The sequence below is a fragment of the Rhopalosiphum padi genome, chromosome 3 (assembly GCF_020882245.1).
Source record: "Rhopalosiphum padi isolate XX-2018 chromosome 3, ASM2088224v1, whole genome shotgun sequence".
Taxonomy (NCBI): domain Eukaryota; kingdom Metazoa; phylum Arthropoda; class Insecta; order Hemiptera; family Aphididae; genus Rhopalosiphum; species Rhopalosiphum padi.
In genome coordinates, this window is record NC_083599.1 from 81,988,915 (window position 1) to 82,015,441 (window position 26,527).

The following is a 26,527-nucleotide window of genomic DNA, read 5'->3' on the forward strand; positions in this document are numbered from 1 at the left end:
CTAAAACTTTACTTAAAACACCAAAAACAATCTTAATTAAACCAATAAGTGGAGGAGATTACCATAATATTGGTATATCTACCGAGATCGAAAATCTAGCCTTGAAGAATGTTCAACTACCTGATGTATTACATTTAAATGTTGGAATCGACGGTTTGCCAATATCAAAGAGTACATCAGATGAGTTATGGCCACAATATTATTCACAAATGTACCTGAATCAAAAGTATTCTTAATAAGAATTTTTCATGGAAAATCAAAGCCTAAAATATCTAATGAATATTTATCTAATTTTGTAAATGAAAGTATACAATTAATTAATGAAGGAATAATTATTGGTGAACGATTATTAAAAATTAAATTGAATGCTTTAGTGGCAGATGCTCCTGCTAAGGCATTTTTATTAAACATTAAGGGCCATAACGGTTTTGATAGTTGCTCCAAATGTCATATTAAAGGATTTTCGGAGGGAAAGGTTTGTTTTCCCACAACTGTTTCAAAATAAAGGAGTCATGAAAGTTTTACACTATACAGCGACCATGATTACCATAAGCAACCTACTATTTTGGATCAAATACCAGGATTTCTTTAGTGGATAATGTAGTTCTCGACTACATGCATTTGGTATTGGAAGGTGTGGTTCAAAAAATTATAAGATATTGGATTAGTACAAAACATCCAACTAAGCTACCCACTGGACTAATTACAATCATGAATGAACGGCTTTCCAGATGTGCAATTTATTACCTACCGAATTTCAAAGATCAGCTAATGAAAACTCGAGAACACATCCATTTAGTCAAGCTAACCCAGGGGTTTTCAACCTGTGCGTCGCGGCTCCCAAGGGCGTCGCCGGTTATTTTCAAGGGAGCCGCGTTCGCAATAGAAACTAAAAATAAAATTTCGGCGCACCAATACATATTACATGTTGCATGTGTGAGATAACCGTCGATAACCGTGCTTGCGATATCGAGTAATAGCATATTTCGATTACTATTTACAATTAGGTAGGTACTTAATGATTTGCCTCTAATATAATCTATCAGTTGTAAAACGCACACCGCTGTCGCCTGTCTGTTTTGTATTCAGTGTGTTATATGCGCTACGGCTACGTATATCGACCGATATTTATTACGATCTTTTTTTGTTCTGTGTTATTTGTTGTGTATTTTTTCTGTAATAATAGTAGTTATAACTATGGATAAGTTTTTGAATTCTAGTAGAAAACGTGATAATCCAGAAGTAATTTCAAATATTGAAAAGAAACAAAAAATCAGAAAATATGATGATAGTTATTTGAATTTCGGATTTACTATCACTGTTGTTGCAAACGTAGAACATCCCCAGTGTGTTGTTTGTTTGAAAGTAATGGCTGTAGAAAGTATGCTTCCAAATAAAATGAAACGCCATTTGGAGACAGTTCATGGAAATTTGGTGAACAAACCACGTGATTATTTCGTATCAAAATTAAAAGCTATGGCTCAACAAAAACATATTTTTACAAAACAAACTACAATTCCTTCTAAAGCACTACTTTCTTCCTATAAAGTAGCTTGGCGAATAGCAAAGAGTAAAAAACCTCATACTATCGCAGAAAATCTAATTTTACCAGCCGCTATGGATATGGTGTCTATTATGATTGGGGATGCTGCTGCTAAACAACTTCAAAATGTGCCATTATCAGATAATACTATTAGTCGTAGAATACAAGATATGGCTGAAGACATCAATGATCAATTAATTGAAAAACTAATAGGAAATGACTTCGCCATTCAACTGGATGAAGCAACTGACAGCCATAATGATGCCCATCTTATTTGTTATGTAAGGTTCGTAGTAAATGACGTGTTTCATGAAGATTTACTTTTTTGTAAAACTATTGTTGGTGAAACAAAAGCAGCAGATTTATTTAATATATTAGATTCTTTCATAATTGAAAACAACATTGTTTGGGACAGATGTTTTGGTGTTTGCACCGATGGAGCTCGCTCTATGGCAGGTTGTTATAATGGTTTACAAGCACTCGTTAAAAAAAAAGCCCCTAACGCTGTATGGACGCACTGTATTATTCACAGAGAAGCTCTCGCTTCAAAAATTATTAGTCCAAGTCTTAATGAAGTCTTGCTGTCTGTTATTGAAATAGTTAATTTCATCAAAACTCGACCTATAAAGTCCCGGTGTTTTAAAAAAATGTGTGAAGACATAGGAGCTGAGCATACCTCACTTTTGTATTATTGCAACTCCCGTTGGCTTTCACGAGGAAACGTGTTGAAAAGAGTATTTGAACTTCGAAAAGAACTACATTGTTTTCTTCTTGAACAAAAAAAATATTTTGAAAAATTTGAAAATGAAGTCTTTTTAATAAAATTATCATACTTATGTGATATTTTTGAAAAACTCAATGTATACATTTAGTATCTTTACAAGGTAATGAGACCCACATTTTGCAGTTAACTGAAAAAATTACTTCTTTTAAAAGAAAATTAGTCTTGTGGAAGAATAAAATGGATGAAGGTGCTTTAAATGACTGTTTTCCCACATTGTACATGTTCCTTCATGAAAATAATTTAAACTTGATAGAATCTATCAAATTAGTATTCATGGAACACTTATCACAACTTATTGTTCACTTCCAAAATTATTTTCCCGAGGACGATCAACAACGAAATTGGATTAAAGATCATTTTACTACTGATCTACCGTCAGAATTAACAATTACTGAACAAGAACAACTGATAGACTTGTACTCAGATTCAGTATCAAAATCCAAATTTGTATCATTATCTTTACCAGAATTTTGGATAGCTATGAAGAAGCAATATCCGATCGTAGCCAATAAGGCTATCAGGACTTTAATTCCATTTGCTTCTTCATACTTATGTGAAACGGGTTTTTCGGCCTTAGCAGTTATCAAAAGTAAATACAGAGGAAAACTAAATACCGAAAAGGAAATGAGAATCGCACTATCAAAATTTACCCCACGATTTGATGATTTAATGCAACAAAAACAAGCACAGCCGTCCCATTAAAAATTAAAATTATTATTAATGTATTAATTTTTTAATTGTATGTAAAAAAATGTTTCCTATTATTAATACCTAATTACATGTTTATCATTAAATAAAGTTAGATTAAAATTATTATAAGTAATGTAAATTTGTTTATTTTAAATGTTCGTATGGGAGCCGTATATTTTATTTCAAAATCAAAAGGAGCCGTGGACCCAAAAAGGTTGACAACCACTGGCATATACAATTAAATATTGAAAATGTTTGCATATTGCTTAGTTTGAAATACTACCAGACTAAATTTTTCTACCATAAATATAAAAAGAGAATAGATTTAAGAATTTTAAGTGGCTCAAATAAAATTAAAAACATTTAAAAAAACATATAAATTATTGTAAACCAATTTTTTGCTTTACTAAAAATCTAAAATTCATTAATTTTTTAAAACGTATAAAAACTTTAATTTTAATCTCGTCATAAAAAATATACAATACTTGTCATAACAATATGTTTTTTATTTATCTATATTCTATAGATCATTTAAAACGAAAACATCCATCAACTTTAAATACAGCATTTGTAAATGAGGAAGATCCAGATTCCGAATTACAAACTGTCAACAATTTAACGGCCCCGTCATCTTCATCAATTTCTTCTTCTTTACCTAACACTTTAACAACATCAGAACAATCTTTAGAGCCTTTGGTAAAACGTCAACGCCAACTTAGGTTATATGGTTCAGCAAAAAAAAATGAACTTAGTGACGCTGACAATAAATCAATAGATAAGGCGTTAGTAAAAATGATTGTTTCTGATTATCAGCCTCTATCTATCGTAGACAATATCGGTTTTAAAGAATACACAAAAATTTTACAGCCTCTTTATACTCCTCCGAGTAGAAAATTGTTATCGACAAAATTATTACCTACTGAATATGACGTTATAGTTTCAAAATTAAAGGGTATGTTAAGAACTGTTCTCAATGTATCAGTTACTACAGATATGTGGACATCCGACTCTAATAAGGCCTATATTACAGTTACATGCCATTTCATATTCGATGATATTTTATACTCACCAGTTCTTGCAACAAGGGAAGTACATGATTCACATACTGGGGAGAATATTGCTGCTTCACTTAGACTAATTTTCGATGAATGGGAAATATATAGTAAAATTGTCACTATAGTGTCCGACAACGGAGCAAATATTAAAAACGCTATTAACCAACACCTTTAATAAACACCATCATCCTTGTGTTTATTAAGTATTTAATGATGTTTTTCTGATGTTTTATTATGTACTCTTAACTATTTAAATATATTTTATAGAGAAAATTCTGTAACACAATTTTGAACAATAAAGTATTTTATTTACATTTAATCTTAATGTTTAAAAAAGCAGATTAGGTGCAAAATAATAGTTTTAACTATTTTCTTAGTTTTTTCTTCATTATAAAATACACTTATGACGCAGAAATCTTAACTTGGGAAGAAGAAGAAAAACGCCCAACCAAAACATTATTACTATCCTCAGATTTACAATAAAAAATATTAATTATCTGTTTTTTTATCTAGATAAATGTGGTTATCTTTTATCTATTATCTAGATAAATATTTTAAGTGTTATCTATTTATCTCATCTAGATAAATTTTCAACGCATTATCTGTTATCTTATCTAGATAATTTTAAAGTTATCTGTGCACAACACTGATAATATATAAGGTAGACATATTTTAGTCAGTTGTCGACTAGTAATCGTCCCCGTCATACGTGTTTGTTTACTGCCGACGTATCTGTAAAATCGTGTTTTTTTTTACGTGCTATACACATTTCTGTGTTAACAGTCCGAATTATTTAACCATAGTAATAATTTTTTTTTTAAAATGACAAATAATAATGATGATTTGTTACTTCAGTGGTTAAATGAAGAAATTCCTTTAGATAATAATGAGATTACCGACGAAGAATTTTCGGACGACGAAGACAATATTACGAAAGGTAAAGATTTGTTTTCTGTGGTCAATAATGAACATGAATTAAAGTATACAATCATATAGACGTTGTAAGTTGTGCTGTATGAAGAAAATAGAAAAACGATCTAATATGATGTGGATTACCTGTGATGTTGTATTATGTAAAGCCTGATATGAACCCTATCATAAAACTGATTAATTGTTATTTTTAAATTATACAGTGTAAGTATATACATTTTATGCTAATGAGTTTTCTATTTTTAAACTATTATTTTTTATCAAGGTCTTTAATGATTAAAGATAATTTTGATGTAAAAAATTTTCGGCTGCCTGTTCCTAATTTTTCCACATACCACTTTCTTCATATACTTTACTTGCTGAAATATTGTCGCTTTCAATACTCGTTATTGTGTCACAAATTACCTTCAATTGGCTTTGAATAAAGTACAACCATGCTATTGAAACAGGGTTAGCAAAAAACTGTTTCAAAATTGTAGGACATTTATCTTGAGTTAGAAAATACGATTTTAATGCTGGAAATAAATCTAAAATTCTAGTAACAGGTGGTAATAAAGATAACCATCGTGTTTTAACAGTACCCAAAATATTTTCTACTCAACATTTACAAAATCACAAAATTCTTTGATTTGCTCCATGCAGACTGTATATATATATGAAAATATTGAAATATTTTATTAACTATGGAATATGGATTGAATGCCAATTTACCAAATATCCGTACAGGTTTGCATTGCGTTGTGTAAGATATGAGCCGCACAACCAATGACAGAAATATTTGTTTTTAAATTTTTGATGAGAATTGTATAAACATTTTTTATGCCTTTTCTTGCGACGTCACCGAAATTCGTGTTACAACTATCACCCGAAAAAGCAACTATTTGATTGATTGGATAGGTTGTATTTTTTTTAAAACATCCATTATGTATTTAGTTAAAATTTCTGTGGTTTCACCTTGTTGAAAAACGATTCTGTACGTAGATGATTTGTCAATCTAGGATATATTATATTATTACCCTATATTTAAATTGTAATATTTGCAATAATAATTCTATACAATAGAATAAGACCATAGTGATTATAGAGAAAACGTACTATTTTTACACTGATTTCCTAAATACTAGAACAATGGTTACTCATTTGAATAGATGGATAATTGGTTTAGTAGTTATAGATATGAGAATACAGAAATACCTGTTTTTAATGTTGAAACAAGGGGAATTTGTGTTATTAGACAGAGGTTTTAAAAAAAATTAATAGTTTGCTACATAGCTGTGTATCCGTAAGACTAGATAAATTCAGCTCTTGACTTACTGGTCCGTGTTCATAGATTACGGACAGGATGTTCAGTATATACTACATATATATGAAATAAAATTCCCAAAAATATTTTCTTTAACCATCATCATAAGATAAGATGTTTAATATATATGTCGATCCGAAATGACATAGATCTAAAGAGTAATTGGTGTGCGATTCTTAATACAAATTCGAGGATTTTCAATTATTCATGGACTCATTGTATATATTTTCATTGTGTCTTCAGCTTTCTATCATCTATTATCATCTACCTACCTATATACCTATAATTGTTAACTCACTTATCTCTGACATAATATATGCTAAAAGATTACATAATATTCTTAATATACCAAATATATCAAAGTATTTATTTTGTTATCGGCAACGCCTAAGGGTACCAATGGTTATAAATCGAAATGAACATACCTAATTACCTAACAAAATAATATAAATAATATTATATATTATGTACCCATAAACTATAACGAGAATAGATATTTAATTATATTATTGAAAATACAGATTATTGTTATATGTTTGAAATTAGAATTTTATTCCATTATAATTATTATATTTTTTATTTGATAATCAATATAGAATAAAATTGTTTACATAAATATTGGTTTTAATATTTATAACAGGGGTGTCCAACTTGCAAGGCCTCAAGGGCCAAAACTTAAACCGCTGATCTGGTTGCGGGCCATACACTAATTTTGTTAAAGTAACAACAAAATAATGAGAGGTATAAAAATAATTAAAACAAAAAAGTAGTATTATTTCTTTTATTGCTCAACATCTAAATTTTTTATACATATAGAAAATGTAGAGGTAGTTTTTTAAAGAACTAAGACAAACATTGTAATAATAATGAAAATATATCTAATGTGAAGACTGTGGTCGATCGGCTTCATCCACCAATGAAGAAATGTCCACTGCCAGTTCAGTTGTAGACAGTCTCATGAGATGACGTAAGGTAGAATCGGTAAGGTTGCTTCTGTTGGGGTTTTTAATGTATTTCATGTAGGAAAAGGCACTTTCACATATATATATGCTTCCGAACATTGATGTCATTTTCAGTCCAAAATCTCGCAGGTTTGGGAATTTCTCCTTAGACAGCAATTTAAAAAATTCAGGTCCCTTTTCTTGTCTGGTGATTAGGAACATGTCAGCTTGAAGGTCACATAACTCAAGTTGTAAGTCAGGTAGTTGATCTTCAATGGATGCTCCAAGAGGATTATTATAAAGCAGTACACTGCTTTTGAGACTTTCAATATCTTTAAATCGTGTATTGAATTCATTAATAACTTGTTGAATTTGTGAACTGCAGCATGAAAAGTCAATATTTTTCTCACTGTTGGGTTCTTCTGCTAGTTTCAGGCAGCTAGTGAAGTGTGTTAGGTTGTTCTTTTCCAAAGCATGTTTAAACACGTTTAGCTTATTCCGGAATCCGTTTATTATTCCGACCAAATCTGAAACCGTCTGGTTTCTTCCTTGAAGACTCAAGTTTAAACTGTTAAGGTGATTAGTCAGATCTGTTATAAAAGCTAACTGTCTTAAGAATTCTGGATCCTGAAACTTCTCTTCCAGTTCAGTTGTATCGGATGAAACGTATTTATTAAGAAATGGAGAGATTTCCTTTCTTATGGCAAAAAATCGTTCCATGCACTTTCCTGCACTCAGCCACCTTACATGGTTGTACATTAGCAAGTCTCCATACTCAGCCTCTGTGTCCACTAAAAACTGCCTAAGTTGCCTGTGTAAAAGGGATCGATTTCCACCTCTAATCATATTTATAATTTTAATCACGGTCTGAAAAACTTGATCCTGCTTGACTGATTTTCTACATAAAGCTCCCTGATGTATAATACAATGTATTGTCGGACAAGTAACACCATTCTCTCGAAGCAGACCCACTAATCCAGTTTTTTTACCAGTCATTGATGAGGCCCCGTCTGTTGCTATGGCTGAACATTTATTAAAGCCTCCAATTCTGTCAACTGTTTTCTTCAGAGCCTCATAGACGTCTTTTTCTTTTGTTGTTCCATAAAGAGGACAAATATCAAATAGCTCCTCTTTACTAGTAAAATCTTCAAAAGTAGTGCGCACGAATATCAACAGCTGACTAACATCTGATTGATCAGTGCTTTCATCCAGACAATGTGAGAAATACGAACTTTTTTTAACCAGGCTAAGCATAGAGTTTTCTACTTGCTCACCCATAGCAACAACCCTTCTTTGTATGGTTTGATGTGAAAGTTGCACTGATTCAAATTTCTCCGCCATTTTGGAATCTTCAAAAGCTTTGGCCATTTCAACGGCACATTTTTTAATTAAATTGGCATCAGTGAAAGGTTTTTTTGCCTTTGCTAGCTCAAGCGACACGGCATAAGATGCATGCAAAGAATGCGTTTGAGATCGCAATATTTTACTAAACATACCAGTTTGCTGTTTAAGCTTTTTCTTCAAATCTGCAACTAACGCACGCCGACTTTCATTTGTATACGTAGCATACTTCTTTTCATGCATTGTTGTGTAGTGTCTTTTCACATTATATTCTTTAGGCACAGAAACAATATTCATGCACACTAAACACTGCAACTTTCCATTATTGTTAGCAATCAAGTAATCACTCTCCCAACTTTCTTTATAACTCCTGTTCTCAATGTCAATTTTACGTTTTACACTCATAATTGTATTGAAGTTTAAGGAATCAAGACAAAGAATGAACTAATTAACTAACAAACAACACGTCGAAGCACACTGGCGCGTAGCGGCTGACGACGCGACGGACAATTGACAGTTTATTATGACTAATTAAAAATAGAACACATATAAAACCCGCACACTGATAAGTAATAGTCAACACAAAACACTTTTGCTCTTTAGTAAATTCTAGTCATGACTAATCGTGTGTTATTGAAATAGAACCACAGATTATATAATGTTTTTCGAACTTGAATTTATTCGATTATATAATTGTTTTTAAATCGTTTTATATAATTTGTGATAGAACATGCTCTATTCCGTCAGTTAAAACAAAACAATTGTTATCAGTCAAAAGTCAAAACTAGTTGGATCAGTTGGATGCCGTTATCGTTGCAAAACAGTTGTTCGTTATAATATTTTAATATAATTAATAATTATTAAACTGTTTTTGTATATTATATTTTATACCTATAAATATTTTTATTATGCATTTTGTGTTTTTCTTTTATAACATCTTTTTGTACACAGGCGTACACTATAGTATACATTATAGTTAGTTCGATGGTCAAGGACGTCGTTGCAGATTATACTTATATTATATTATGCTCAGTGTGTGCAATAATTATTACGAAGATTATATCTATAGAAAAGTGCATTATTTCGCTGCTTATCAATTATATCATATAACAATATAAAAGACATGGATGGCTGAGCCCGTAACAAATATTAAAAAGCCTAATAAATAATAATATATGAAAAGTAAATAATGGGAATAACAAAAATAGGTTTATCAAACAAAGATAATAATTGATAAACTCTTAGTTTATTTTATAATATATACTCCAAAGACCAAATTAAACGATACCATATTATATTATGTTTGCCGCCGTCTCTCAGTCTCAAGTGTCACCTCTCAAGCTCAACGTATTTTAACTTCTAAAATGTCTAAATTAAAAAGTTGGGTATGGCAGTATGCCAAACGTATTGGAGACAAAGGATATTGTAATATGTGTGATGAAGATGATGTCAACGAATTTTCATGTGCTGGTGGAACTACAGGATCATTAGGTCGACATTTAAAATTAGTGCATAATTTGAAGCCAACAAATTGTCAGCCATTAAGGTACATTTATTTGTTTTAATTTTTGTTACTAAGTAAGATACGTGATATCATAAAGGTTGTTGGTCGACGGTCATACCACAGCATAGTTTTATCATTGATTTTCATTGGACAATGTATATAAAAAATTATAATTTGAATACTTTTTTCTGATTTTTTGGTAACATTATAAACTGTTTACATAAAACATTGCATTAAATTTTTAATCCTTAAATATAAAAAACTGAACGCTTTATGAATTTTGAACAACAAAACCATTAGAATTTCTTATCAAAAAACTCAAACCACTACAAATAATAACGCAACTATTTTGTGATGAAAAGCATTCTCCCGTTTCAATGGTCAGACCATTACTACAAAAAGTAATAGAAAAACATTTATCAATAAATGACACTGAAGATGATATTGAAATATATTTCAAGCAATCACTTATAACACAAATAAAAAGCCGTTTTAATCTCGAATGGACATCCTCAAGTACTGTAAGCCTAAGTCAAAAATCTTCTTTACTCGATCCAAGGTATAAGGACTTAGAACATGAGTCACATGATTCAAGAGATGATATTCGAAAAGAGTTGCAAAATATACTTGAAACTAATTATCCACAGGTTTCAGTTACGGAACATACAAAAAATTCACATACAAGTGCCATGGAGTTCCTATACGGTGACGAAATGATCGATATGAATGATCCAAAAAGACAATTACAAGGTTATCTGGCTGAACCAGTACTAAGATTTGATTTGGATCCTTTTGAGTGGTGGAATACAAGAACAATCAAGTATCCAATCATTTCCGAATGTGCGAAGAAATATCTCACAATACCAGCTACATCAGTCAGCTCTGAAAGATGTTTTTCAACTGCCGGAAATATTGTTACACCAAAAAGGAGCTGCTTACTCCCAGAAAATGTAAACACGTTAGTTTTTTTGTATCAAAATAGACATTTAATTGATTAATATATTTATAACCTTATACAAATTATTATAATTATTGTTTATTATTATTTGTTTTGTTGTTAATGTTTTTTGTTTAATATTATTTATAATTTATAATGTTGTTATGTTATCTAAGACTGGAATGTGAGACTAATATCTTCTATTAATATTGTATATTTATTATTTATTACCTACTGTTAAATTTGTTTTTTTCTATATGCTAAATTTATTAACATTTATAATACATTATCAATTATTATATATCATTAAAAACACGTGTTATATTAAATACAAGTGTAATATTAAACAGGGCTTGAAACCGATTTTGAATAACGGTTTAAACCGTTAAAAACCGAAACCGGAAAAAAATTTTTCGGTTTCAAGCCCTTAAATACACGTGTTATATTAAATACACGTGTTATATTAAATACACGTGTAATATTAAATACACGTGTAACATTAAATACACGGATCAATACACGAGTTTCATAATTACACGTGTACCCGTGTATTTAAGTACACGTGAAATCGTAAGCCCTAATTTAGACAGTGGAGAAGTAATTGAAAATATTTTTTGTATAATAATCATTGTAATAACAAACATGTAAGAGTTTATAGCTGTTTCTAAACCTTTTGCTTTTGATAACGAGTCACGGTCAGAATCATCAGAACTTTGTAAAAACTGTAATGTTTGTACTAATGCTTTATATTTTTCAAATATTACAGTTAATGCTCTATCATGAAAAGTCCACCTAGTAGTCGAAAAATGTTTAAGACGCCGTATAGGTTTATTTGGATAGTTTTTGTGTTGTAGTTCTACAAATTTAGCCGTTCTTTTGCGAGCTTTCATATATTCATTTAATGCCTGCACATCGCCAAAAAAGCTCCTGGTTTCTAAACATATGTCACAAGTGTCTACAATGACTAAATTAAGTACATGTGCAAAGCACCATATATAAATCGCTCGTGGGTTATGGTTTTGTATATGTGTTCTCAAACCAGAATACACTCGCTGCATTGATTCAACGCCATCATATCCTTGAGCACAAAGATGTTCTTTCCAATTTAAATTATTATTTTCAGTTATATTACCAAAAACCTGAAACATGCCAAATCCAGATGAATCTTGGGTAGTTGTTAGAGCTAGAAGACGTTCATAGATTTGTCCACCAAAAACATATCTGACAACTAAACAAAACCGCTCTAATTTTGATACGTCAGTAGTGGTATCTATCGTTACAGAAAATATAACAGCTTTTTTAACTTCATCCAAAATTGTTGAACGAACAATATTAGATAATATACTTAATAGTTTGTTTTGGGTATCGTGCGATAAGAATGTAAGTCGATTCCGTTTGTGCTGTTCAATTGTATTTAAATGGTGCTGTAATGTTGGATGATACTTGGCAAACATTTTAATCAATTCCAAAAAGTTTCCTTGATTGGTTGAAAAAGTTGATTCATCATGACCTCGCAGTGCAATATTCTGACGAGCAATAAATATCAAAGAATCAATAATAACCCTAAGTATTTCCCTGTTTTCAGAAACTTGTATATTAGAACCTTGAATAATTTGTGCATCAATACGATTATGACTTTCATATAATGCTCTACTTAAAACAGATTGAACATGATCATTAAAACTTTCATGATTTTCAATATTTCTTTTTATATTTCTATAATCTCTAGTTCCATCTGAAGCAATTGTAAGTTTTTGAGCATTTGGCAAACCGAATATTTTACAGGTAGTACAAAATATTTTGTCAAGAGATAATGAGTATGATAGCCACGAACGTTTGATAATTTCACCACATAACTGTGTTTTAAAATAATATTTTTCATGAAAACAACGTACACTACCGTGAGAGTCATTTTTTTTTGGAAACTGCCAGTTACTCAACTCCATAGGGGAAGGCTGACAAACACCAAGATTTAAGAAATAACCTCTTAGGCTACTAGGTATCAACTTTGGCCATTTACCAGGATCATTGTCAAATATTAATGTGGTTTCATCTATGATATAAACAAAAATATAGAAGTTAAAAAAATAATCAAATAATAAGAGAGTTTAATCAATAAAATAGGAGTGTGCTGTGTTAATGTTAATCATGCCTTTTTAAATTTAAAGTTTTTTTTAAGTAAAAATGTAAAATTAATTGTTCTTAACTGTTTCTCCCCAATACCTTGAATAACTATACCTATTATTGTTTATTATGAATAGTCATTGACTACTGACTAGTATTGGACTACATTAAATTTACTGAGAAAGTAATAACTTTTTTCTTACCTTTAAATTATAATTAAAAGAGATAAGTTTAATTATTATAAGCAATAAGTTTGTATAAAATATTTTTTGTTAAAACAAATTAATTTAGTCAATATAAATTTTATTTAACAGGTACCTACTGTTAGTTATTTTTTATGTAAACCATTTTGATTATTAAAACTAAAAAAAAATCAAATCACTAAACTTAATAAAAAAATTGGATAAAAAATACACAGCTATCTACCTAATTACAAATTTATAAATAATATGTATGTTTAAAATGAATACCAGATGCCAATGATTCAATATTCAAGTCTGCTGATTCAGTTTCAGTACATATTTTTTTCGGCATTAAAGTTCTTAAATCTTGAAAAGATTTAGTTGGTGTTAGGATTTCAACTTCTAACTCAGGTTTTTCAACTATAAAATTTAAAATTGTATTATTTATTAAAATCGTTAACTTGATAATGTTAACAATACCTGACACCGATGATTCAATATTCAAGTCTGCTGATTCAGTTTCAGTACATATTTTTTTCGGCATTAAATGACTTAGATCTTAAAAATTTAAAACAAATTTTTAATAAACCAACATTGAATTATTGAAATATGAAAGTGTAATATTTTATTTTATTTCTTACATAAATATGTATATAATTCAATAATTGAATTAATAAAACATTGTTTTTTATCGTTACAAAGCACAATATTATACCTCTATATGAAGTGCCTGTTAACTAAATAGAAATACTAAAATAATGTAGGTATATTATAAATGAAAAATAAATAATAAAAATATTTAAAATATAAAATTTTCATTTTTCCTTAAGTATAGAAAATATTAACTAGATTAAATACAATCATGATTCATAGTGCAGGCAAGGGCGTCCACAGGGGAGGGCAAATAGAGGCAGTCACCCCTCTGGATTTTTATTTATCAATTATCATAAACATTAAGATGATTTTAATGTTCTAAAAAAACTTAAAAATGCCTTTTTAAGACTTAATTTTTTTTTTATATATGTTTAGATTTTATATTTTATAAAAATCATGTTAAAGCATGTATAAATAACCTTAAATTATCAAATTAATGGTGACATTTTATCTATTAAAAAAAATTAATTTGCTAATTTAAAATTACAAAACAATTAATTAAAGTTAATACTGTAAGATTAAGTTTTAACTAACAATATTTAAATATAATTCATAAATAGTTTTTACAGTCCCTAACTGTATGAAAGAAAACATATCAAAACAATACTTTATCGCTAATAGTATAGCGAAACAAAAAATTTAAAAAGAAAAATACTTTCCCTCCCCTCGACAAATTCCTGCAGACGCCCTTGTATGCAGGTAACTTTTAGAAGATTAATTTCACTTTATTCTTTTTTGTATAGTACTTGAAATACTTTTATAATTATTTTTTACAACTATTGTCTATCATTAATTATGGGTTGATTTACATTAATATATAATTATATAAATGTATTATGTATACCATTCATTTTATACTTAAGAGGCCGTCCCAGTAGAAAAAAAATCGACCGAAAAACATGCTTTCGTACTTCCAATAGTACCATAGGCGTATCTAGGGGGGGGCTTGGGGGGGGGGGCTTAGCCCCCCAGTGCGAATATTAGCCCCCCCAGAATTATTTGTATTATTTTTGATTATTTCGTCGTAAATGATCACTCTTGTAATTATTTATCGGCGATAATACTTAACATAATATTTTGTGAGTTTATTGTTATCAAGAGTTATAAAATGATATCATTCAAAGTATTCAAAGCAGGTTTTTAATATGTTGGAGGCCATATATGTGCATTTCTCAATGCCATCTAAGAACAAAAAGTTGCATGATATGCAAAAACTTCTAAATATAAAAATATGTACTTTTTCACAAATCAGTGATACTAGGTGGGTTTGTCGCCATAAAAACTGCAAGGCAGTTATAGACAACTTTAAATCAATTATAAATATTTTAAATAAAGAAGTTGAAGATAATAACGACAGAGATGTCTCAAGAGCGATTGGTTTGTAAAAAGTTATTTAAGATATAGCAATATAATATGAAAAACTAGTTAAAAATAAAACAACAATTATTTATTATATTTTTTAGGTATTCTTTCATGTGTGCAAAAAGGATCATTTATTATACACCTTCATTTTATTAGCTATGTTTTAAATATAATCAATATTCTTAGCAAACAATTACAAAACGACAGTGGGACCCTTGGTCAAGCAGCCAGTTTAATAAATGCAGTCATAAAAACTTTTGAAGATAGTCGAAATCAGAGTAAAATATATATGACAATTTGGGAAACTATAGTAACATTTGCTCAACAACATAATATAGAATTAGAAGTCCCCAATAAAAGTAATAAATAGTTTAATTTTAGTAAGGTTATTAATTGATTATAAGTTATAACATATATCATATTTTCATTATTAATAGTATCTAAACGGAAAAGAACAGAGCCTGAATTTCTGAAAAATTTTGTTGTAACTACAACAACTGCAGCTGAACACGAGGACTCTAATAATGAAACTAATTTAATTGATTACTGGAAAGTACATGCTTACTATCCAATAATAGACGAGGTTGTAAATAATCTGAAGACAAGATTTTCTGCGGAGAGTTTGAATTTGGCAATTTCTATTGATCACTTTTTCAATCTGGACTATGAAAAAAGTTCATTTTTTATTCAACAATATAAGGTATGTTAAATGTAAATAAATAAATCAACTTAAGTGAAAACTTATAAAACTAATGTAACCCATAACTGAAGCATGAAAGTACTAACTAACTGTCTTATTACTTAAAGTTGTATTAATAATGTGTTCTAATTAATATAGGATTTACTGAAAGTTGATTTGAATTCACTTCAAGCTGAAATGATGGTTGCCAAAAACTGTATTCAAAACTATAATAATAAACCTGAACCGGGACCTGAACAAAAAAATCAAATAAATTTATTCAAAAAAAATATAACTATTTCAACTTTTCCTAATGTATATAAACTTTTAAATTTAGCTCTGACCTTACCAATTTCTTCAGCATCATGTGAGAGGTCATTTTCGACAATGAGACGTATCAACACATATATACGGTCAACTATGACTCAAGACCGTTTTTCCTCACTGGCAATACTAAATATTGAAAGAGATATTTCAAATAATATTGATTCTAATGATATATTAAATATCTATTCAAAAACTAATAGACGCTTGGAATTATAGTTGAAAACAAATAAATGTCTTATTTTCATTTAGTTTAGTGTTTTTTTTTTCTTATTATTTTTGCAGCCCCCCCGATATATTTGATCACCCTACGCCTATGAATAGTACTCAGGCCTCGTTGAACGTAGAAACATGATTTTCGTTCCAATTTTATATGTTTGAAATTTGTAAAATTTAAAAAATTTAAAAAATCATATAAAATCGGCAAATTTAGATATCGAAAATCTGTTCCAAGAATATTTAGTACAACTTCTCGTGATTATTTTGACACCAAAATCATGTTTCTACCATCAACAAGACCTGAGTATTATTGGAAGTACGAAAGCATGTTTTTGGCAAAAAAATTACGAATTTGCCGTCGTCATGTGCTGCTAAAGCGATTACAGCGGCAGCGTTCTGAAATAGTACTTCTTCCACCACCCCGCTTGCATATGCAGCCGTATCGCACCATAGGTCAAAACTGGTTATTTATCGCAGCCGCGCACTGGTTATAAATAGCCAAGTACGTCAATACGAAAATAATAATTTTGTCAACAAATAATATTATTTTATTTTTCGATGTTATAATTCGTAATTGTATTACTATCGTATTTTACGCAAAATGGAACTACGACAATACTATATCGTAAAATTGTCACAAATCAGCTAGAAAACGTACGATTTAAACAATTTTTTTTTTCAATTATAGACAATTGTTCTATAAAATTAGCGTATTGATATTCAAGACGAAATTTTTTAAATTTAAATTAGTATAACTGTATAAGTAAAAAAAGGTAGGCAAGTGGGTGTCAATCTGCTTTACAGTAGGTTACAAGTGAGTCACTATATACTTACTGGATTATTGTGTTAAATTTGAATTCAATGATATAATATCATTGTATAAGAAAAACGAATCTTATCGAAGACGGAGAGTCGGCCTTGATATATTATAATATATATTTTTAACTACAAAATAATTTAAAATTTGACAAATTTTTTCAAAATTCAAATTTAAAATGCTTATAAAAAAAATGTACCCATTTATTTTTAATATTTTTCAAATGCTATTGTAACGATTTATCTACAGGAGCCTTGAATTAAATTTTCACGCTTCTTGACTCAACAAATTTAATAACAAATTTATTAATAACTATGGAATAAAAAATTGAAAAAATTGAAAATGTCCGTAAAGAGCTCAGAAAGAGTGAAAATGTTTTGAAAATGTTATCAAGTATAGCAATTGATAAAATAGACAGACCTTTTAGGTCCATTCCCACTGCTCCGGGACGTGTCCGGGCCGGGTTCGTGCCGGAATCCGTCCGGGTGCAAGAAAACAATTATCTATTGAGTTTTAAATACGACCGTTCTCACTTAACCGGGACGGGTCCGGGCCGGGCGTCCGTGCCAGATCCGGGCCCGAAAATTATCGTTTGAGACGATTCTCTTTCCGGGTTCTCGGACGGGTTTGAACCGGATCGGACATGCCCTGACCAGTGTGAACGATGAACCGTGCCGGGGACGTGTGGTCTCAGTGAATTAATTTATTACTTCGTCACTGTCGTCGGTACTATCGACAAAAATATTTTTTATTTATTATTTTAAAAAATGGATTCTGAAAAATTGATCATATTAGTGCGAGAACATCAAGGATTATATGACTTGAGTCATCCCAAGTATAGTGATGCAAATTGGAAAGACCTAAGATGGAAAGAGATTGGCCAAGTTCTTAATCAATCTGGTAAGTTGATTAAGTTGATAATTAAGTAATCTAGAAATTTTAAATGCCCTCAAATAATATTTTTAAATTACAATAAATATAACTAAAATTGTTATACTTGGTTATTAACATGTAGCAATAATATAATATATTAAGAGCCTTGTATTAAATTTTGAAGCTTTTTTACCAAACGAATACAATTTTATGGTTATTAATAGAAAAATTTCAAATTTCAAATGTCTATAAATTACTTAAAAATATTTTGAAAATCCCAATATAAACATTTAGTGAAAATTGCATATGTATCTACAGTAATTAGTGTTAGAGTTACACCAAAATCGATTTTCTCAAAAACCTATTTTGCGTAAAAATTTTTAAAAATGATTAAAATTTTTTTAAATGTACGAGTATAACAATTGTATATTAAAAGCTAAGAATTGGAAATTAAATACAAGATTGTCTAGAGACGCCTGTAGGGGACAGGTGGTACAAATACACCACCTGAAAAAAATTATTTAATACCTATAAATATATAAATATAATATATTCAAACAAATAATAAAAAACAAATTTAAATATTTAATTATAATGATAATTTGTATTGACAAATTGTAGGTATCCCAAAATATTTTTGCTTAATGCTTATACCTAGATCATACTAAATACAAAATTAATTTTAAATTAACATAATACTTGTGTGGAAGCTTAAAACTTATACAACGTCATCTTGCCATGAAACTGATCCAGCTGTAGAATTGAAAAATTCTTTGAAAAGTTCTCTCACCTGAAAGGCTGGTTGACTTGCATTTCCACCATGTGTTGGAATATTTTGTAATGTGCGATCTACTATTGGATTGTTATTTTCTTCTCTAATATATGTTATCCTGTCTTCATTTATTTTAATGAAATTATGCAAAATACAAGTAGCTAAAATTATATTGTCAGCATTTTCAGGTTTTGCCTGGATTCTTCGGTTGAAATTTCTAAACTTTTGTGTCAAAATCCCAAATGTTTTTCAACAACTCTCCTTCCTCTACAATGACGATAGTTATATACTCTTTTTGAACTATCATCGAGTTGTTTTCCAGGGTAAGGTCTCATTAAATATGTTTTTAAAGGGAATGCCTCGTCTCCTAAAATTACAAATGGTGCCACATTTTCAGTATCTGAAGGTACATTTAGTTGTTTACTATCTAAGCTTTTTCCTAGTCTTGAGTTCATTAGGATACCTCCATCACTTTTTCTACCATACGCGCCAACATCTACCACAATAAAATTATAATGAGCATCGACGAGAGCCACGAGTACCACTGAAAAGGTCTTTTTGTAGTTAAAATATAGTGTCCCACTATTTGGTGGTGCTTGAATTACTACATGCTTGCCGTCCAATGATCCAATACAGTTAGGTATTTGTTTTTTTAATTACAACAAAATAAGAAAATCGCTAGGTACATGAAAAATCGAGTGAATACTAATGTTTTAAAAATTTGAACTTTTCAAACACTCATAAAAATTCTATTTTAGTTTCTGGTAGAGATAATTTTTTTATAAAATTAGACAAACTTACGAGGAATCTTGTATTAAATTTTTAAATTTTAGATTTAAAAAGAAACATTTTTATGAATTTTTAACAAAATAATTCGCTCTTTTTCTTCATTTGTTTGTATTTTATATTTTGTCTAAATTCGAACTTTAAATGCTTATAAAAAAAATGTGATTACTAACTATGTATAAAATGTATTATTAATATTTTTCAATTATTATAATTTATATAAGGCGCCTCGTCCTTAATTTCTAAGTTTTTATTACCCAACAAATAACATTTGATTGACATTCGTAGAAAGAAAACTAAAAAATTGGAAACTTAAAAAGAAAATAGTTAAAAAATAATTAAGTATTTTAAAAATGTTATCGTGCTTAGAAAATTCTATAATATATAAACAAACAGTTAAAATTCCTTGTATCTACAGTCATTTGTTTTAGAGTCACACCAAAATCCAAAATTGATTTTGTGATTTTGTCAAAAACTGATTTTGCGTAAAAATGTCTGTTTTCCCCTGCTCTTTAAAAAAATTACTAGGAATTTTTAATTTTGACCTTCCCAATGCACCAACTTGTTTTCGTGTATGTCATCACGTTTTGAAGGAGTAGAAATAATGCTTTAATTTTTGACTTCAGCCCCTCTTTGAAATGGAAAATGAATCTAAATGATACTTTGGTGAGTTAAAATTTCCAGTAGTTTCAAAAACGTCAAATAAAAACCTAAAAAAGGAACGGAAAAATGGGAATTTTTAAGCATAATCAATTTTCGAAAATATCGATTTTTTTATTTTGCTGTAATTCAAAAAAAAAATCATTTTAAATACTTGAAATTTTCACCAAGTCTAAATATTTTGACTTTTTTAAGTTATTTATTGACAATTGAAATTTTCGATCTACCTATATCTAAGTTTTTTGTTTGAAATGCCAATAAAAAAAATTTGGCATTTCAAAAAAATTTTAAAATAGATATAATACAGGGTTTATAATAAGTTGCACTTAGCGTAGTAAAAAAAAAATTCAAAAATTGTTAGTCACAATTGTTGTTTATTAGCTAAACATTTAAAGTTCAAATGTTTACTAAATATGTCAAAATCGCGAAAATTTGCAAGCAATTTTTAAGTTGAAAATTCATAATGTTTTAGTGATTTATATCTAAAACAAGGTTCTCTATAACATTTTCTTCAAATCACTGTAAAAAAAAAACTCCAGCGACAATGTAGAAAAAAATGTACGAGCGTATATGAAATTAAATATTTTACGAAATTTCGTAAAATAATAACGATATGTCAATATATTACAATTTAAATATAGCTAATAATATAATATAATCCTAGACTCACAAATTATCTCCATCATCATTGAGAATCGATTTCGTATACAATAATGATACCTGTCATTGCATTCAAATTTAACACATCCATTATAGTGACCTACTCTCCATCACTACTATACAGCAGAGCGATACTCGCTTTTCCACCCTTTTTAAATTTAAATACGGAAATTGTCTTACAAATTTTAATTATTTAAAATAGTAAATATGTTAACGGCAAATCAACGTTAATATATTTTCAATATTTTTGTTTTGTTGTTGTTTTTGATTTTCAATAACTCAAGTTAAAATTATTTAGCCCCCCACCATAAAAAACCCCTGGCTACGATTCTACATTCAAATTTTGATAACTCGAAAAATTTGTAGTTAGTCGAATTATTTTTTTTCCCGTGAACTTTGAGTTACCTACCGAGAGTACACTGTAATATTGTATTATCATTTTCTATACACGATAAAATTTTCAAAATATTTTAATTTGTTTTGAACTGTTTACGGATATATAGGTACTCTGCAGTTTCCAACTTTTTAGGTTTTTTTTCTATAAATGTCAATAAAATGTTATTTGTTGATTTGTTGTGTAAAAAAATTTGAAAATTTAATAGAAGGCTCCTAACAGTAGTTGAAAAATATTAATAATACAGTCACATTTTTTTTTAGAAGCATTTAAATTCTAATTTTGACAAAATATAAAATACAAACAAATGAAGAAAAAGTGCAAATTATTTTGTTAAAAACTTAAAAATGCATAAAAATTTTTCTTTTTAAATCTAAAATTTAAAAATTTAATACAAGATTCCTCGTAAGTTTGTCTAATTTTATAAAAAAATTATCTCTACCAGAAACTAAAATAGAATTTTTATGAGTGTTTGAAAAGTTCAAATTTTTAAAACATTGGTATTCACTTGATTTAAAAAACGAATAACCTTAGACACTTGGAATGTATACCATATGTATATTTATCAATTACTATACTTGATAAAATTTACAAAATATTTTGACTTGTTTCTAGTTGATTACGAACATTTTAAATTTTAAAATTTTAGATTCTGAGCGGAGCAAGAATTAATGTATTGGTTTTACAATGATGCGTTTTTTTTATATACCTATATTTTTTTTTTGGGAGGTCAAAATTTTAATTTCCCAATAGTTTTTAAAAGCGCCCAAAAAAACAAAATAAAAATTAAGAAAAAACGAGAATTTTTACGCAAAATCGGTTTTTAACAAAATCGATTTTGGTTTTTGGTGCAACTCTAAAACAAATGATCGTAAACCAGGGCCTGGCAAGGTGGGCGTCTGCCAGGGGCGCAAAATATCGAGTAGGAATGGGGGCTCAAAATTTGATATCATAAAATTTGAATTTAAAAATCTAAGCCAAAATATTTTAATATATTAATATCTGTTATTAGATGCGAGTTGATTAATACTGTGTTAATTCATTAATTGTGCTATATATTTAACACTTAATTTTTATAATTAAGCAACAAATTTACTACAGAAATTAATTTTCATACACGACGATCGACGATGGCTGTTATTGAATGGTATCGTAAAAGGAATATTATATTTTATTTATAATAATGTAAAAAATATTAATGCGTTTCCCATGCCCGACAATTATAAAAATAGAACAACTATGATATATTATGTATATAAAATGGTTATCAGTTTTAAATCGACCAAAATAATATTTTCAAAGATTATTATAAAGTATTGAAATAAGCTATACAATAATAACAATACACACACAATCGTATTATTATATTACAAATTACAATAATAATTATTCGGTTATTTTACAATAGACATTCGATTGAATGACAACGCGCATTACGGAGTTATACCTACCTAATCTACGCTCTTAAACAGTGAAGCCTGAAATAGAACAAGGTAATTAGGTAAATATTCTAATAGAATTTATTTAAAATTTAACGATTATGAAAAATTGTTAGCATTAATATTGTATCATTTTTCCCATTATTTTTTCATTATTATTTTATTCGCACAACTTTGCGTACTTTTGGATTAAAGGACATCAAAACACTATTTTTTTTTTTAATTTTAAGTTTATTGGTGTATTATTGTAGTTAACACAATGAAAAATGTTTTGATTAAAATCCGAAGTTAAAAAAATGATTATTTAACCAAATAATGAGAGTATAATGAGTAGATGGATAGCCATGTGACGTCATAGTGCCGACGATCGAGCAGCCGCCTATGTTTTACGCGTAAAAGTAGTTTGATTTACACAATGATATTAATAACTTAAAATTGTATTTCAGAATTTTTTTTTCATAATCCGAAGTATATTTATGTGCCTAAGACGATAGTGTGATTTAAAATTGAATATATTTGTTGTTGTATATATATTATAAATTAAAATGTAGTAAAATTATTGAGTTCACAACTCGCATTGAGTTGTTGCGCAAACCAAATTTTACGAAATTGATTATAATAATTTTATCTTTTATAAAAAACTAGAAAGTATATCAAAATTATAATCACACCAGTGTCATTAACACAAAAAAACACTTAAGGTTACATGAAAAAAATTTATAATCATTAATTTTTTTATTTTGTGAAGGCGCAAATTTTTATTTCGCCAGAAGCGCCGCTAATGATCAGCCCGGCCCTGTCGTAAACATATGAAATTTTCACTAAATGTTTATGTTTATACTAGCCTTTTCTATACATGAAAAAATTTTCAAAATATTTTGATTTGTTATAGTATAAAAATCCAGTCACTTTTTTTATAAGCATTTAAAGTTAAAAATAAAAATATTAACAAAATACGTAAAAATGAAAACAATTTGCAAATTATTTTGAGTTATAAATGCATAAAAATATTTCTTTTTAAATCGGAGATTTAAAAATGTAATACAAGATTCCTCATCAGTTTGTCTACCTTTATCAAAAAAAAAAGTCACATTAAGTTTTTATGAGGGTATGAAGTTCATATTATTACAACATTGCAGGATATTTATTCGGTCTCTCATGTAGCGATTTTCTTATTTTGTTGCAATTCAAAAACGAATAATTGTAAATACAAGACATTTTCACTGAATGTTTATATTAGAATTTTCTATACATGAAAAAAATTTCAAAAAATTTTGATTTGTTTTGAGTTGTGTACTGATATACTCAGTTACCAACTTTTTAGGTTATTTTCTATAAATGTCAATACAATTTTTGAAATTAATTTTTTATGATTTTTAAAACAATAAATTCACAGCCCTGATTATAACATTTTTTATACTTATTTTATGTAGGTATTATATGTTTAAAATTAAAATAAGTAAATACACCATTATTTATTAATCAAAACTATTTAAAATGTTGCTAATATTTATTTAGGAGATTAAATTATCGTACAAAAATTGTTTCATGTCACTAATAAGTTACAACGTTAAATACGCAACACTATTGCTAAACAATCTATTTAATCGTAATTAAATTATTATTTTACACGTATTTTAAAAAGTAATTGGGTTAGAAATATAAATCGAGTTCTGGTGTATAATAATTTGTAGGCTTAATTTATTGGTTAATATTTTTAAGCAAACAGGAGCTTTAATTAAAAAATATGATGATTATTATTTATTACCATACATTCTTTTTTTTTTTAATAAAACCAAATTTGTTTTTAATAGTATACAATTATTAAAGACGGTCTTATTTTTTTTATTCGTACGAAGCGAATGCAATTTATTGGTGTTATCACTGTTATCAGATATAAGGTAGTCGGTAGAGACACTATTAGTGTTGATGAAATGAGTAATAATGCGTCGATAATGGAACTTAAAATTAATGTTAAAAAAAAATAAAGTGTGCATATGCATATGTATTTTTGATGTTTACTTATGTTTAGGACCTTAAATTAACAAATGGATTAAGACTTGTGAATTAGGAGCGAGCGCGTAGCTCGTTGTGTACTACATTAAAAAATGTGTGAACAATTTACGTAACGGCCTGTAATGATGCGAAACGCTCTAAACGACCGTCCGTGAAATAATAATGTACCTCTCCCGCGATTACAACACGCGGACCCCGTCGCGTACACGATGGGCGTGGTTACAGCCTACCGCGACGGCGGCGAGATGGAATTCAAAGCCATCTCTTGAGCGTTGTACACGTAACACTTTTACCACGACGGCCTCTTAATCTGAACTTAAAAAATTAGTTATCTTTTCAATTTTAAATTCTGAATTAGAAACATATTTTTTAAAATTTAGAAATAAACCAGAAAATTTGATATTGTCCTGTATACATATCACTACAATTCTTTGCTTTTTTATTAAAAAATCTGTCCAAGCTTCCTTTCTGTCTTTTGTTGCACATTTGTGTTTTTTTTTTTACAAGATTCAATATGTCCATTCCAGTTGGTGTCATTTTGTTTAACTTGTTCACGTTTACAATACTCACATAATATAGGTTTCATATTTAAAAAAAAAATTTGATAAATTTCGGTTAAAAAATTGATGTTTTGTAAGATACCAAATGGCAAATGGTATGTAAAATACTTATTAACTGCACAAAACCACAGGTGAATAATATTTATAAATGCACGAAGTCAAGATTACCATTTAACAAAATACAGAATAAAACGTAAAGAATAAAATAATAGTATACATTATTAACAGTGTTACTGTGTAAATAACCGACGTTCGACCATAATATTTTTGTTATAGTAGTGGTGGGACGGCGTCGCTGTGGGTCACAGGCACAATCGAGTATCGACTAGTAGTAGCATATTGGGTTTTCCGTGGTTTTTATATAAATAGAATAGCATATTACTAAATTGCCGAATGTCTATAATTATATAACATTTATGATATATTTTATACTATTGAGTTTGTATTTCTTATTATAATAATTGTTGTTTGATTAGATAAAATAGAACTAAAATAACTACGAAAACATCAAAATCACACGCAGGTCGGCACAGCGACTTGGTAGCATACCAGCAGAATATTATATTTTATTATAAATATATTACAGCCACCTCTGGCTGTAAGATTATTAAAAATTATACAAGTGCTATTTCAGTGGCGGTCAAATTATTTTGTCATGGGGAGGGATGTGGCTGATTTTTTAATATGTACTACTATTAGTCATTAAAATATAATTTATGGTTATGCCTAATATCAATTTTTTAAATGAAGGTAAATTGGTACTTTATTTATAACAATGTAATATTAACAATATTTGTATTGTATTATTAAATCAATTTTTTTTGCCAATTCATCTAGTACTTCATTGGAGGTTATATTTATAATACCTAACCTAACCCACGATGAACAGCCATAGTGAACAAGTCATTGAGAATACATAAATAAAACATTTTACACTAATTATTTAAACAAATATTATCGGCAAGTCTACAACTTCAT

General features: G+C 28.7%; 4 protein-coding genes across 4 annotated transcripts; 2 read left to right on the forward strand and 2 right to left on the reverse strand.

The window, feature by feature from the left end:
• Positions 1-1,197: 1,197 nt before the first annotated feature.
• Positions 1,198-4,247, forward strand: LOC132926219 (protein FAM200A-like). Its single transcript, XM_060990559.1, has 3 exons — positions 1,198-2,305; positions 2,416-2,916; positions 3,544-4,247. The coding sequence occupies exons 1-3, from the start codon at positions 1,198-1,200 to the stop codon at positions 4,245-4,247; spliced, it is 2,313 nt and encodes a 770-aa protein (XP_060846542.1).
• A 2,936-nt stretch (positions 4,248-7,183) lies between these two features.
• On the reverse strand, positions 7,184-8,992 carry LOC132926220 (general transcription factor II-I repeat domain-containing protein 2A-like). Its single transcript, XM_060990560.1, has one exon. It carries the CDS (start codon positions 8,990-8,992, stop codon positions 7,184-7,186), a length of 1,809 nt encoding a protein of 602 aa, XP_060846543.1.
• Positions 8,993-11,540: 2,548 nt separating this feature from the next.
• LOC132926221 (zinc finger MYM-type protein 1-like) lies at positions 11,541-13,878 on the reverse strand. Its single transcript, XM_060990561.1, has 3 exons — positions 13,815-13,878; positions 13,623-13,754; positions 11,541-13,081 (listed from the first exon to the last, which is right to left on the reverse strand). Exons 1-3 carry the CDS (start codon positions 13,876-13,878, stop codon positions 11,541-11,543), a joined length of 1,737 nt encoding a protein of 578 aa, XP_060846544.1.
• Positions 13,879-15,163: 1,285 nt separating this feature from the next.
• Positions 15,164-16,572, forward strand: LOC132926222 (uncharacterized). Its single transcript, XM_060990562.1, has 4 exons — positions 15,164-15,365; positions 15,452-15,709; positions 15,788-16,050; positions 16,189-16,572. The coding sequence occupies exons 1-4, from the start codon at positions 15,164-15,166 to the stop codon at positions 16,570-16,572; spliced, it is 1,107 nt and encodes a 368-aa protein (XP_060846545.1).
• Positions 16,573-26,527: the final 9,955 nt, after the last annotated feature.

Bases quoted from the DNA above. Each gene is read 5' to 3' on its own strand.
- LOC132926219 (XM_060990559.1), top strand. From the start codon at position 1,198: ATGGATAAGTTTTTGAATTCTAGTAGAAAACGTGATAATCCAGAAGTA. The intron at 2,306-2,415 runs GTTTTCTTCTTG...GTATACATTTAG, and splicing joins ACTTCGAAAAGAACTACATT to TATCTTTACAAGGTAATGAG. The intron at 2,917-3,543 runs GTAAATACAGAG...TATATTCTATAG, and splicing joins GGCCTTAGCAGTTATCAAAA to ATCATTTAAAACGAAAACAT.
- LOC132926220 (XM_060990560.1), bottom strand. From the start codon at position 8,992: ATGAGTGTAAAACGTAAAATTGACATTGAGAACAGGAGTTATAAAGAA.
- LOC132926221 (XM_060990561.1), bottom strand. From the start codon at position 13,878: ATGCCGAAAAAAATATGTACTGAAACTGAATCAGCAGACTTGAATATT. The intron at 13,755-13,814 runs GTATTGTTAACA...TAAATTTTATAG, and splicing joins TATTGAATCATCGGTGTCAG to TTGAAAAACCTGAGTTAGAA. The intron at 13,082-13,622 runs GTATTCATTTTA...TTTATATCATAG, and splicing joins TATTGAATCATTGGCATCTG to ATGAAACCACATTAATATTT.
- LOC132926222 (XM_060990562.1), top strand. From the start codon at position 15,164: ATGCCATCTAAGAACAAAAAGTTGCATGATATGCAAAAACTTCTAAAT. The intron at 15,710-15,787 runs GTAATAAATAGT...CATTATTAATAG, and splicing joins ATTAGAAGTCCCCAATAAAA to TATCTAAACGGAAAAGAACA. The intron at 16,051-16,188 runs GTATGTTAAATG...TAATTAATATAG, and splicing joins TTTTTATTCAACAATATAAG to GATTTACTGAAAGTTGATTT.